This window comes from Zophobas morio, unplaced genomic scaffold (genome assembly GCF_036711695.1).
Source record: "Zophobas morio isolate AGI-343-1 ecotype UQ-CSIRO unplaced genomic scaffold, CSIRO_AGI_Zmor_V1 ptg000024l, whole genome shotgun sequence".
In the NCBI taxonomy this organism is placed as follows: Eukaryota; Metazoa; Arthropoda; class Insecta; order Coleoptera; family Tenebrionidae; genus Zophobas; species Zophobas morio.
In genome coordinates, this window is record NW_026972129.1 from 14,695,977 (window position 1) to 14,710,082 (window position 14,106).

The window sequence follows — 14,106 nt, forward strand, 5'->3', positions numbered from 1 at the left end:
AAGACATGACGAAAATGAATCTACGTAGTGAGAATTCCAATTTAACTTTAGCGGGAACCTTCAGAAGTTATCAGCAACTACTTAAATACTTGTAACAATGTTTCGCTGTAAAGCACGTTGAATGCAGGTTTTAAAATGCTTACTAAGATAAGTGAGTAATGTGAAAAAAGAACAGAAAACTATAATTGAGAATTGTGTTTGTGTTTAACGTAAGCACCTTGTTGAACTTGAACAGTAGGAATATAGGAACATATTAAATGTCCTATTTAAATGTTGATTTTAGTAACATTTTTTTGCTGACCAGCCACAATCACCGTCTGTAATTACAACCTACCCCTTTCTAAACAAATATGTAAGTACGTACTATTATAAACCTCAAAAATTTAAAGAAGAGGAAGAAAGAAATTAAAGGCAAAGTTGAAGTAAGCCCGCGAAGAATAAGTCCGCGGGGAATTTATACCAGCTGCAAAAACCTCCTCTTCTTTCAAATTCAAATATTACAGACTTATAAATTATAACTGGAAACCGTGTGATTCCTCTTTCGCCACAACTTTGTGCCTTTATGTCGATTAAAATTCAAATCCTGTCTTTCTCGAATTTATAACTGAATGAGTATTAGAAATATTAGAAGTGAAGCAAGCAACATTTAATTACGCTACACTCTGTCAAGAAACAAAGAATTTACTTATATGATGGTAAATTATACATTAATTCAATTGATCATCAAAAAAGCAAGCACAAATTAAATCGTGCATTCTCCGGTCCACGTTGTTATTAATTGGACTGACGAAAATTTTCAAGGTCCTTTCCCTCAAAATAGATCAACGTTTAACATTAGTTTAATAGTATACATCAAGGGATTAAACTAGTTTTTTATCCTCCTAAGGGGATGTTCAAATTAAAATAAATTTGAGGATTCTGGTGTTTCGAGGATTTGAGGATCCTGGTGTTCAGAGGATTTGAGGATTCTGGTGTTCTGAGGATTCGAAGATTCTGGTGTTCTGAAGATTCGAAGATTCTGGTGTTTTGAGGATTATGGTGTTCTGAGTATTTGAGGATTCTGTTGTTCTGAGGATTTGAGGATTCTTTTGTTGTGTGAATTTGAGTATTCTGGTGTTCTGACGATTTGAGGATTGTGGTGTTCTGAGGATTTGAAGATTCCGATTTTCTGAGGAATTGAGGATTCTGGTGTTCTGAGGATTCGAAGATTCTGGTGTTCTGAAGATTCGAAGATTCTGGTGTTTTGAGGATTATGGTGTTCTGAGTATTTGAGGATTCTGTTGTTCTGAGGATTTGAGGATTCTTTTGTTGTGTGAATTTGAGTATTCTGGTGTTCTGACGATTTGAGGATTGTGGTGTTCTGAGGATTTGAAGATTCCGATTTTCTGAGGATTTGAGGATTCTGGTGTTTGACGATTTGAGGATTCTGATGATTTGAGGATTCTGGTCTTCTGAGGATTTGAGCATTATGTTGTTTTGAAGACTTGAGGATTCTGGTGTTTTGAGGATTTGAGGATTTTGGTCTTCTGAGGATTTGAGGATTCTGATTTTCTGAGGATTTGAGAATTCTGGTGTTCTGAGAATTTGAGGATTCTGGTGTTCTGAGGATTTGAGGATTATGGTGCTCTGACGATTTGCGGATTGTGGTGTTCTGAGGATTTGAGGATTCCGATTTTCTGAGGATTTGAGGATTCTGGTGTTCAGAGGATTTGAGGATTCTAGTGTTTTGAGGATTCGAGGATTCTGGTGTTCTAGGAATTTGAGAATTCTGGTGTTCTGAGAATTTGAGGATTCTGGTGTTCTGAGGATTTAAGGATTATGGTACTCTGACGATTTGAGGATTGTGGTGTTCTGAGGATTTGAGGATTCCGATTTTCTGAGGATTTGAGGATTCTGGTGTTTGACGATTTGAGGATTGTGATGATTTGAGGATTCTGGTCTTCTGAGGATTTGAGCATTATGTTGTTTTGAAGACTTGAGGATTCTGGTGTTTTGGGGATTTGAGGATTTTGGTCTTCTGAGGATTTGAGGATTCTGATTTTCTGAGGATTTGAGGATTCTGGTGTTCAGAGGATTTGAGGATTCTAGTGTTTTGAGGATTCGAAGATTCTGGTGTTCTAGGAATTTGAGAATTCTGGTGTTCTGAGAATTTGAGGATTCTGGTGTTCTGAGGATTTGAGGATTATGGTACTCTGACGATTTGCGGATTGTGGTGTTCTGAGGATTTGAGGATTCCGATTTTCTGAGGATTTGAGGATTCTGGTGTTCAGAGGATTTGAGGATTCTAGTGTTTTGAGGATTCGAGGATTCTGGTGTTCTAGGAATTTGAGAATTCTGGTGTTCTGAGAATTTGAGGATTCTGGTGTTCTGAGGATTTGAGGATTATGGGACTCTGACGATTTGAGGATTGTGGTGTTCTGAGGATTTGAGGATTCCGATTTTCTGAGGATTTGAGGATTCTGGTGTTCTGACGATTTGAGGATTCTGATGATTTGAGGATTCTGGTCTTCTGAGGATTTGAGCATTCTGTTGTTTTGAAGAGTTGAGGATTCTGGTGTTTAGAGGATTTGAGGATTCTAGTGTTTTGAGGATTCGAAGATTCTGGTGTTCTAGGAATTTGAGAATTCTAGTGTTCTGAGAACTTGAGGATTCTGGTGTTCTGAGGATTTGAGGATTCTGATGTGGTGAGCATTTGGGGATTCTGGTGTTCTAAGGATTTGAGGATTATGGTGTTCTGAGGATTTGAGGATTCTGGTGTTTTGAAGATTCTGGTGTTCTGAGGATTCGAAGATTGTGGTGTTCAGAGGATTTGAAGATTCTGGTGTTCTGAGGATTCGAAGATTCTGGTGTTCTGAGGATTTGAGGATTATGGTGTTCTGAGGATCTAAGGATTCTGGTGTTCTGAAGATTTAAGGATCTGGTGTTCTGAGGATTTGAGGATTCTGGTGTTCTAAGAAGTTGAGGATTTCGTTGTTCTGAGGATTTGAGGGTTATGGAGTTCTGAGGAGTTGAGGATTGTGGAGTTCTGAGGATTTGAGGACTTCGCTGTTCTGAGGATTTGGGGGTTATGCTGTTCTGAGGATTTGTGGATTCTAGTGTTCTGAGGATTTGAGGTTTCGCCTCGTGATTTAAACATCCCATCAGGAGGATAAAAAGCTAGTTTAATCATGCGGTGCAGATACTATTTTTTTCGACACCGACGCCATGCGATCCTATTCTTCATTTCGAAAAGAATTTGACATAAATTGAAAGGAATTGAGAAGCACCAGACGGAACCGGACCTTAGAAACAGATTCGCTCATTTTGATAGCAACGTTGTTTATTTGCAAAATATTTGTCAATTGAGGTTTTTGGGTGTACCGAAATGGACTTGGAAGTAGTTTTAGAAGTAGATAGTTTGTTCCGAACGATGTTACTGAAGCGGCGACCAACAATTTGCTTCCAGAAAAATCAAGAAACTTGTATGAAAAAGAATACACGAAGTTTTGCAACTGGAGAAGTCAGAACAAGGCCAAAGGCGTCAGTGAGGATATAATTCTTGCCTATTTGTCCGAAAAAGCAAGGAAACCTTCAAGTTTGTGGAGGTATGATTCAATGTTAAAGGTTGTTATTACATTGAAAGAAAAAAATTGGTCGAACTTCCTCCGTTCCTGAAATACAATGATAATTTTTTTGAGTCACCCTGTATACGCCTACTCAAAAAATATGAATGGAATGATAAATCACAAGTACAGATTCATCATATTTTGTACATTTTAGATAGGATTTATTCAGCAAAAATTTTGGGGTGACGTCATCAATTTTTAGGGGGGATGAGCAAATACATTTTGATCAAAAATTTTCTATTCTTACGATTCCTTGAAAACATCTCCAAGGTTTGAAAGCATTCGGGTATGTAGTTCCTGATTAAATGAATAAAATAAATACACGCATTCATTAATTTTTTTGAGTCACTCTGTATATGCAAATCCAAAAACTTTGAACGGAATGATTAATTACAAGTACAGATTCATCACATTTTGTACATTTTAGATAGGATTCATTCGGCAAACTTTTGAGATGACGTCATCAATATTTTGGAGGGGACAAGTAAATATATTTTGAATAAAAATTTATCATGCTTATCATAACTGTAAATCATCTGCAAGATTTCAAAGCATTCGGTTTTGCAGATTCCAAATTAAATTGCAAAATGTTGTGGCATAGTTTTGATTTTTTTTTTCCAAAAATCTGGATGTTTCGGTTAAAAACTCAATTCGGAGTCATAAACTATATGTGTAGGACTATGTTATTTTATACAATTTAAAACCCATTTACTATGTACAATTTTGAAGTGACGTCATCACATTATTGGTGGGGATGATTAGGCAAATTTTGGTTAGCGTTTTACCATCTACATGATATTCGTAATATAAATACAAAATTGCACAACAATCGGTCCAGTGCTTTCGGAGATTATTTGTCTAATAAAAATCCGGGACGGCAGACAAACGAACAGACGGTCATACGGACAGACAGACGGAAACGGGAGACCTATTTCTTCGTCTTCTAGGGGTCATGAAAGATCGAGAAAATGTAATAGAGAGTCGGCCGACGGACTCGATTACAATACTTGTGATTCAATCTGAAAAAATTGGTCTAAAGAGTTTAGACAGTACTTCCCTCGCTGTCGGAAACTTGACGACTGCATGCCTATTGTGTTTTTTTTCTCATTACATTTTTGTAGTGGGAATTTAAAAAAAATTGCGATGACGTCATCAACATTTTTGCAAGGACACGTATATCAGTTGGGATAGATGTAGTGTAATACTAAGAATAAAATTATTATATTCTCAAATTTTCGGGAAAATGAATTGGGTCGTTTTGAATATTGATTTGTTATAATCAATAAAATAACGAAACAATTTACTCACGTATACGTATCAGAGGCAACTGAAAATCGTGTATGTATAAACATTCTTAATTTAAGATGACAAGCGTAACAGCATACGTGAGAGTCAAACAGAGAAACTGTAAACAAAACGACCATCGGTTTTATTGCTTCGACTTCCGCTTATTATATAAAACATTGGGTTTTATTTTAATTCTTGACGGTGAAATTCACAATTGGTTGATTATAAACATGTCTATTTCACATTCGCGGAACCAAGTGAGCGCATAAAACAAATGCAGGTCTGTAATGTTAAAGTCGATATAAATAAGCGTGCTACCTTTATGTTTCAACCGAGTTTTTCCTTTAACAAATTTTGTGTCTACCAAATTGGGTTGGTTGGGGTGTAATACTAATAATAAGTGTTGCCTTTAATTTAATCAATAAAATAAATTGACTTCATTAATTTTTTTGAACCACCTCTTAAGAAAATCTAAAAAATATGAATGGAATGATAAATCACAAGTACAAACTCATCATATTTTTTGCATTTTAGATAGGATTTATTCAGCAAAATTTGAGGGTGACGTCATCAATTTTTTTAGGAGGGATGAACAAATACATTTTGAACAAAAGTTTACCATGCTTATAATAACTTTAAAATATTCCCAAGATTTCAAAGCATTCGGTTTTCTAATTCCTGATTAAATCGATAAAATAAATTCACGCTTTCATTAATTTTTTTGAATCACCCTGCATATGCAAATCCAAAAATATGATTGGAATGATAGATCACAAGTACAGACTCATCATATTTTGTACATTTTAGATACGATTTATTCGGCAAACTTTTGAGCTGACGTCATCAGTTTTTTGTAGAAGATAACCAAATATATTTTGACTAAAAATTTATTATGCTCTTTATAACCTTAAAACATCTGCAAGATTTCAAAGCATTCGGTTTTATAGTTCCTGATTAAATCAATAAAATAAATTTACGCATTCATTAATTTTTTTGAGTCACCCTGTATATGCAAATCGAAAAAATTTGAATGGAATTATAAATCACAAGAAGAGACTCACCATATTTTGTACATTTTAGATAGGATTTTTTCAGCAAAATTTTGTGGTGACATCATAAATTTTTTAGGGGGGACGACCAAATACGTTTTGATCAAAAATTTACCATGCTTATGATGATTTTAAAATATCTTCAAGATTTCGAAGCATTCGGTTTTGTAGTTCCTGAGTAAATCAGTAAAATAAATTTACGCTTTCATTTATTTTCTTGAATCACCCTGTATATGCAAATCCAAAAAATATGAATGGAGTGATAGATCACAAGTACAGACTGATCATATTTTGTACATTTTAGATATGATTTATTCGGCAAATTTTCGAGCTGACGTCATCAAGTTTTTGGAGGGGATAAGCAAATATATTTTGACTAAACATTTATTATGCTCTTTATAACCTTAAAACATCTGCAAGATGTCAGAGCATTGCGTTTTGTAGTTCCTGATTAAATCAATAAAATATATTTACGCATTCATTAATTTTTTTGAGTCACTCTGTATATGCAAATCCAAAAAATATGAATGGAGTGATAAATGACAAGTACGGGCTCATCATATTTTGTACATTTTAGATATGATTTATTCGGCAAACTTTCGAGCTGACGTCATCAAGTTTTTGGAGGGGATAAGCAAATATATTTTGACTAAACATTTATTATGCTCTTTATGACCTTAAAACATCTGCAAGATTTCAGAGCATTCGGTTTTGTAGTTCCTGATTAAATCAATAAAATATATTTACGCATTCATTAATTTTTTTGAGTCACCCTGTATATGCAAATCCAAAAAATATGAATGGAGTGATAGATCACAAGTACAGACTCATCATATTTTGTACATTTTAGATATGATTTATTCCACAAACTTTTGAGCTGACGTCATCAAGTTTTTGGAGGGGATAAGCAAATATTTTTTGACTAAAGATTTATGATGCTCTTTATAGCCTTAAAACATCTGCAACATTTCAAAGCATTCTGGTTAGCAGATTAAAATTTAAATTTCAAAATGTTGTTTTATAATTTTGATTTTTTTTCCAAAAATCTGGACGTTTCGGGTGAAAAGTCGATTCAGAGTTGTAAACTACATGTGTAGGACTATGTTATTTTATACAATTGAAAACCCATTTACTATGTACAATTTTGAAGTAACGTCATCGCATTAGTGGTGGGGATGATTAGACAAATTTTGGTTAGCGTTTTACCATCTACATGATATTCTTAATATAAGTACAAAATTTCACAACAATCGGTCGAGTACTTTCGGAGATTATCGGTCTAATAAAAATCCGGGACAACAGACGGACAGACGGACGGACAGACGGACAGACAGACGGAAATGGGAGACCTATTTCTTCGTCTTCTAGGGGTCATGAAAGATCGAGAAAACGTAAAAGTAGAGAGTCGGCCGACGGACTCGATTACAATACTTCCTTTGCTTACGCTCGGGAAGTAAAATTAATGTAGGTTCCGAAAAGTTATTGCATTCCTGAAGAAGCAGTCTTCAGGTTACAGGTCAAAGAAGTCAAAGATTCTTACGGGTGAGAATGTCAGTACCTTCTTAAATGAAGCTCCCGACAAGGATTACTTGCTAATAAAGGTGACTTACACACAAGAAATTAAATTCAAAATGCATTTGAAATTATTCAAACAGAACTTCCTTTGCACCTGAGGCAAAGTCAAACAAATTCAAGTTCTTAGATACCAAAAAAATATATATATGATTCTGCGATTTTTTTGTGTTAGCTGATAACCTCTATATGTTAAAATAAAAATATGTGTATATTAATTAATAATTACATATTAAGTGGGTAGACACTAAATGCAGCTGAGTCAAATCACGCTGACTTGCCGTTAGATGCGACCGTATAATATCTCCGTTTATCTACAATGATTGTGTACTTTTTCATTTTCGTATATATCATATAAAAGGTACTATTACCGCACCATGAGCTATTTGTGGATTTACTACGATCCTGATCTTGCGCACATAATCTGAAGGTGAAATTCAATGTTTAAACGATCCGATCCAATAAACGTCCAAAATCTTCCTCCATTCAATATTACGCAACAGTTGGTTCGGGCACGCACTGCCGACTACCGACTATGAACACACAATCGCCTCACAAACATCAAGGCTAAAACTCAATTATATACAGTTTTTGTTCAATCGTTTTCTTTTAACAAAAATATGGGACTCACCGTAAAATTGTTCTTCGTTATTGGTACAGTTTTAATTGCTTATACTATTAGTAAACTGTGCGAAACGCCACCCGTTCCAAAATTAGAAGACACTTGGTGGGGCCCTCGAGATCCATCGAAAGAAGATACGTCAATACGGCCATTCAAAATTCAAGTTTCAGATGGGGTGAGTTGATACGCATTTTTACGTTCACTGGTCGCTTAATTATGCAAGATGTTAATTATCGTCTCATGAATTTTTACAGCTTGTCCTAGATAATGAACTTTTAAACATTGACAAAACACTAGCATTGTTAGATGATTACAGAACATTGATTAGATTTTATTCAACCCATGTGCAAAGTTGATGATGTCATCTCAAAATTTATTAAAAATGTACCTGGAGATGCAGTGTTAGGAGTGTTTGGCAATATATTCTCACTTTTTTACAATTGTTTATCTAGAATGTTTCCAAAAAATTAAAGAAGCAATATATTTTATTGATTTTTAAAATTTTGGTATCATAGTAAGTCGTTTACTGCACGTTTCAAAACAAACACAATTTTTTTTTTATTTTGATAAGACATTTACCAACTTTGTTTTAATGATCACAGAATATTAACAAAATTGAATTTATTCATCTCCTCCAAAAAACCGATGAAATCTCAAAAAATTATGAAATCAATGCTTATTAAAAAAATGTCTAGAACTGATGGTAATATAGAGATAATATATATTTTGGTTTCAGTTTAAGCCAACTCATTATTTTTTTTTTATTATTATGATTTCAAACACGACCTGTGTTTGTGCCTCAGTGACGTGGAATAAAAAAATATCAAAATCATGTGTCTGGTAACATCATGCAATGAAAAGAGTATTCTAAAAATATAAAAGTATTTTTGCCTCAATGCTTACACATTCAATCTAATTTTGTACATTTTAAAAACATCACGTTGCCCGAATGTTGTTTATGCATTATTGTTTAAGTTAAAAAATTTTAGAGCAATTTATTTTTAATAGATAGTTTTAAAATGGGACCGTGACGAACAATCAATAACCTGATTTCATTAATTGAAATATATTGGTTTACAGGTTTTACAAGATCTTCAACACCGCCTTTCAAACGCAAGAGCCTTAACACCACCCCTAGAAGGTGTCCAGCATCAGTATGGTATCAACACAAAACTTCTTAAAAATATAATCGACTACTGGCGAACTAAGTACAACTGGAGGGAACGAGAAAAGTTCCTTAATCAGTTCCCTCAGTACACTATAAGCGTACAAGGGTTACGACTTCATTATATCCATGTTAAACCCACGAATCCAGGAAAGGTGAAAGTCCTTCCTCTTCTATTATTACATGGTTGGCCAGGATCGGTTCGTGAATTTTATGACCTAATTCCACTATTGACCAAACCAGTGTCAGGTCGAGATTTCGTTTTCGAAGTAATAGTACCATCGCTACCTGGATATGGATTTTCTGAAGCCGCCGTGAAACCTGGGCTAGGACCCATTGAAATGGCGGTAGTTTTCAAGAATCTGATGAATCGTTTAGGTTTTGAAAAATATTACATTCAGGGAGGTGACTGGGGTGCTCTTATTGTACAACATATGGCTACTCTATATCCCGACCGCATTTTGGGTGTACACTCTAACATGTGTTTCGTGAACTCAGCTCTCTCTAACTTGAAATTAATTTTGGGTAGCTTTTATCCTCCTCTAATTGTGGATAAAAAGGAACATGAAAGTAAAATCTACCCACTGTCTACGTTTTTCTCAAAGATGATGCTGGAGATGGGGTACATGCACATACAAGCGACTAAACCTGACACTGTTGGTGTAGGGTTGAATGACTCCCCGGTTGGTTTAGCAGCTTATATTTTGGAAAAATTTATTACTTGGACTAATGAAGAATGGAAAAATTTAGACGACGGTGGACTAACAAAGAAATTTACTTATGCAGATCTTTTAGACAATGTGATGATCTACTGGATCACGGAATCAATTACCACTTCCGTAAGACTGTACTCGGAATCTTTCAACAAAGCCCAGATGTCCTCAGGCGTAGACAAGTAAGTGTGCCTGCAATTTTACGTATTCAAACTATACCAAAAGTTAAGTAAGTTTTGTTTTAATAAAATACATTTTTTGTTTCAGGATACCTATAACGATACCAAGCGCATGTGCAAGATTTCCTAACGAGTTGGCTCTTCAGCCAACCATAATTCTAAAAGAAAAATACCGTAATCTCGTCCATATTACTGATTTTGAAGATGGAGGTCATTTTGCAGCCTTTGAATTGCCTAAAGTTTTGGCTGACGACATTTTTACCGCTGTGGTAAAAATGCGGTCCACACCTTCATCTCAAAAATAATTTTGTATTTTTTCAATAAATGTTACCAAAAAATCTGATGTAAATTATTGCAACGTAAAAAGTGTTTAAGTGCAAAGGAATGAAGAGTGGAAACAAAAACCTAAGTGAGCAAGTAAACCTCAGCAATGCAAGTGTTCGCACATCGCGTGTTGTAGCTGAGATTAGACGAAATAAATCTTCACGAAGAGACGCCCTTCGTGCCGCTTTCGCCACGCATCCTTACGTTGTGGAGTTTGTTTTCACTCAGCTGCCGGTATTAAAATTTATCACACCATCGTAATACCTTGAGTGATATCCAGTTACTTACATGACGATTCCCCCTTTTGCTTCGTATGTTTAAATTTGTGATGTTCAAATATCAATTGTAAAATCTCATTTCATTATTAAAAGCTGGAAACGTGTTTGGAGGTGGTAAACAAATTCCTTCTATATTTCCATATTTCGCACTTTGATTTAAAGCCTTTTTCCCAAACCTTTAATTCACCAATTTGCCTAGCGTTCCATTTTGTTGTCGATCACAGTTCAAAACCAAATTTGCAGGTTTCGCGGATTTTAAAAATTTTGTGCTAATATCTCAATTTGACGGGATGTTTGAGTTACCACATTATAAATTAGAGAGAATCTGAATAATTACGGCTACCAGATATATGTTACTTACTGTTACTTAAAATTTTGAAGAAATTGAAAACGAAATTGTAGTTAAACAAAAGTAAAATTTTAACTTATAAAATCAATATTTTTATATTACGTTTTCGATCGTCATATTAACCAAGGTACTTAGCAAACGTAGTGGGAACAGTAAAGTCATAATGATTCAGTTAAAAAAGAGTCACTGTACCTTGCGATTCTTCTGGTTTATAATTTAATCACTTATATGTGATTTCGTTCTTTTAAATATTTAGGAATAGCCGTTCAAAAGTTAACAGAAAATAAAACGACTTTTGGAAAGCTTAGAATGAATAATACGATTTGAACTTTTAACATACATATGAATCGAATTCTCGAGTAAATTATTCTGTCACCTGCGAATGTTTAAAACAATAAATAAATAAAAAGTTATTGTCTGCAAAGAAAATTTTTTCAAAATGTTATGCAACATAACTAATATCTACCTACTATATAGATTCTACAAATAACATTACATAAAATATTATCATTATTATATAAATAAACGTTACTTACGTTATCACTTAGTGATAATAATTTTACCGAGTGCTTAGTCTTAGCAATGACACAGCAACAATAGCAGTGGGTACCAAATCTACAAACAAATAGCATATCATTTATCCGGCGTTGCTGTGTCACAGTCATTTAATAACCGGTTTTAATCATCATTCATCAGTTATAAAAAAACCATTGTACTAAACATTCCGTAATAACAATAATGGGTTGCTGTTGTGTAATTATTACTGCCATAGCAGTGATCATCTTGTTAAAACTTGTGAATAAAATTAGGAAATTGTTTAAAATTCCTGCCGTCCCGTACTTGGAAGAAACGTGGTGGGGCCCTCGAGATAAATCCGAAGAAGACGACTCCATCAAATCCTTTACAATCAAAATATCTGACGAGGTGCTGTCTCACTATTATTATAAAAATCCACTAAACTATTTTACAACAGGTAATCGAAGATCTTCAGCACCGTTTGAAAAAGGCAAGACCATTTGTACCACCCTTAGAAGCAATTCAACAACAGTATGGCCTCAATACGAATCTTCTCAACAAAATTGTCGATTTTTGGCGCACTGAATATAACTGGAAGGAACGTGAAACCTTCCTCAACAAATTTCCGCAGTTTGTGGTCAGTGTTCAAGGTCTGCGACTACACTACATCCACGTAAAACCGGCAAATCCAGAAGGACGTAAGGTCCTACCGCTGTTGTTGTTGCATGGATGGCCCGGATCAATCCGGGAATTTTATGAGATAATCCCGCTGTTGACAACTCCACGACCTGGATGTAACTTCGTTTTTGAAGTTATAGCTCCATCGCTTCCGGGATACGGGTTCTCAGAAGCTGCGGTACGACCTGGGCTGGGTGCTGTTCAGGCGGCCGTGCTTTTCAAAAATCTGATGAAAAGATTGGGTTTTGCTAAGTATTATATTCAAGGAGGCGATTGGGGGGCTGTTATTATTCACCACATGGGAACTCTATTCCCGGAACAAATTCTTGGGCTTCATTCGAATATGTGTTCCGTTAATTCTCTAAAATCAAACATTAAGCTTTTCTTCTACAGTTTTTGGCCAACGTTGCTGGTAGCCCAAGAGCATGTTCATAAAATCTACCCTAGGTTGGCAAAACTAGCAAACTTGGTACTTGAGAGTGGTTATATGCATTTGCAGGCAACTAAACCAGATACTGTTGGTGAGACTGCTTTTACGACGAATATAACAGAAGAATAATTTAAAGATTTTCAGGGGTTGCTCTGAATGATTCACCAGTTGGATTGGCGGCTTACATTATAGAAAAATTTATTACCTGGACGAATCCAGCGTGGAAAGAATTGGAAGATGGGGGTTTAACAAAAAAATATACCTACACTGCCCTTTTGGACAACGTCATGATATATTGGATTACTAATTCGATTACAACCTCCATGAGACTTTATGCAGAAACTATGAGTGCAGCACAAAGAAAATTGCAAGTTGACAGGTACGCCATCAATGTTGGAAGATACATTTGTCCATCAATATTTCTTTTTTTTTGTAGAATACCAGTCACCGTACCAACAGGTGCTGCACGATTTACGTACGACTTGATGTATTCACCCACGGCTTTATTGAAAGAAAAGTTTCAGAACATTGTCCATGTATCAGATTACGACGCTGGACATTTTGCAGCTTTTGAAGAACCTAAAATATTGTCTGACGATATTTTCACAGCTGTTGAAAAAATGGAACTTTTTCATAAAAATCAACACAGTAGTTAATTCTTTGTGATATTTGAAATATTAGTTTTTACGTATCCAAAATTATATTCAATTTCGTTATAATATACCTACACGTTACGTATAAAGCGTAACAAATCCATAATTCATAATTTACTGCCTACCTGTTTATGCAATGGTCATGTTTCCTATTTTAATAAGCACATAGTAAATTTTTGCGATAGAGAACACAAAATGACTTTGTACCTTAGATAAAAAAAATTCGAACGAATACGCCTCGAAAATGACTTCAATATTTAAAAAATACACCCCTACGCCGCCCCAGTACGACGCCTATGACCGTCGAAAGCTTTCTGGTCTGTATGCTGATGACTCATCGTCAATTACAGCGACAGAGCGGCGTCGGATCGCCACAGAAAAGCCCGGAAGCTGAAGTCGCGATGAATTCCTGAGAGACCTCGATTCCGAAATATCTAGAAGGAAGTACAGGTTACGCGAACGAATTAGTTGAGTGTAGTCCAAACAACGAGAGCTGAATTCAGTGGAGTCGAGTGAACGAATCCATTCAAGTTGCACCATGGAGTTATTCTGTACATAATCGGTGTAATATCGTAGTTTGTCGTGTAATTCGAGTTATTAAGAAATACATTGTTAAGTTTTACCCACGCCGATTTCAATCACCTGTCCAACGTAACACTGGTGTGGGAAGTGAGATTTGAAATTAA

At 35.2% G+C, this 14,106-nt stretch overlaps 2 protein-coding genes across 2 annotated transcripts; both read left to right on the top strand.

The window, feature by feature from the left end:
- The first annotated feature begins 7,956 nt into the window (after positions 1–7,956).
- Positions 7,957–10,546, top strand: LOC135135181 (juvenile hormone epoxide hydrolase 1-like). The gene is made up of 3 exons (XM_064064182.1): positions 7,957–8,310; positions 9,216–10,195; positions 10,281–10,546. Exons 1-3 carry the CDS (start codon positions 8,134–8,136, stop codon positions 10,495–10,497), a joined length of 1,374 nt encoding a protein of 457 aa, XP_063920252.1. The 5' UTR covers positions 7,957–8,133; the 3' UTR covers positions 10,498–10,546.
- A 1,172-nt stretch (positions 10,547–11,718) lies between these two features.
- LOC135134799 (juvenile hormone epoxide hydrolase 1-like) lies at positions 11,719–13,526 on the top strand. Its single transcript, XM_064063631.1, has 4 exons — positions 11,719–12,067; positions 12,117–12,858; positions 12,912–13,146; positions 13,204–13,526. The coding sequence occupies exons 1-4, from the start codon at positions 11,882–11,884 to the stop codon at positions 13,421–13,423; spliced, it is 1,383 nt and encodes a 460-aa protein (XP_063919701.1). The 5' UTR covers positions 11,719–11,881; the 3' UTR covers positions 13,424–13,526.
- The last annotated feature ends 580 nt before the right edge of the window (positions 13,527–14,106 follow it).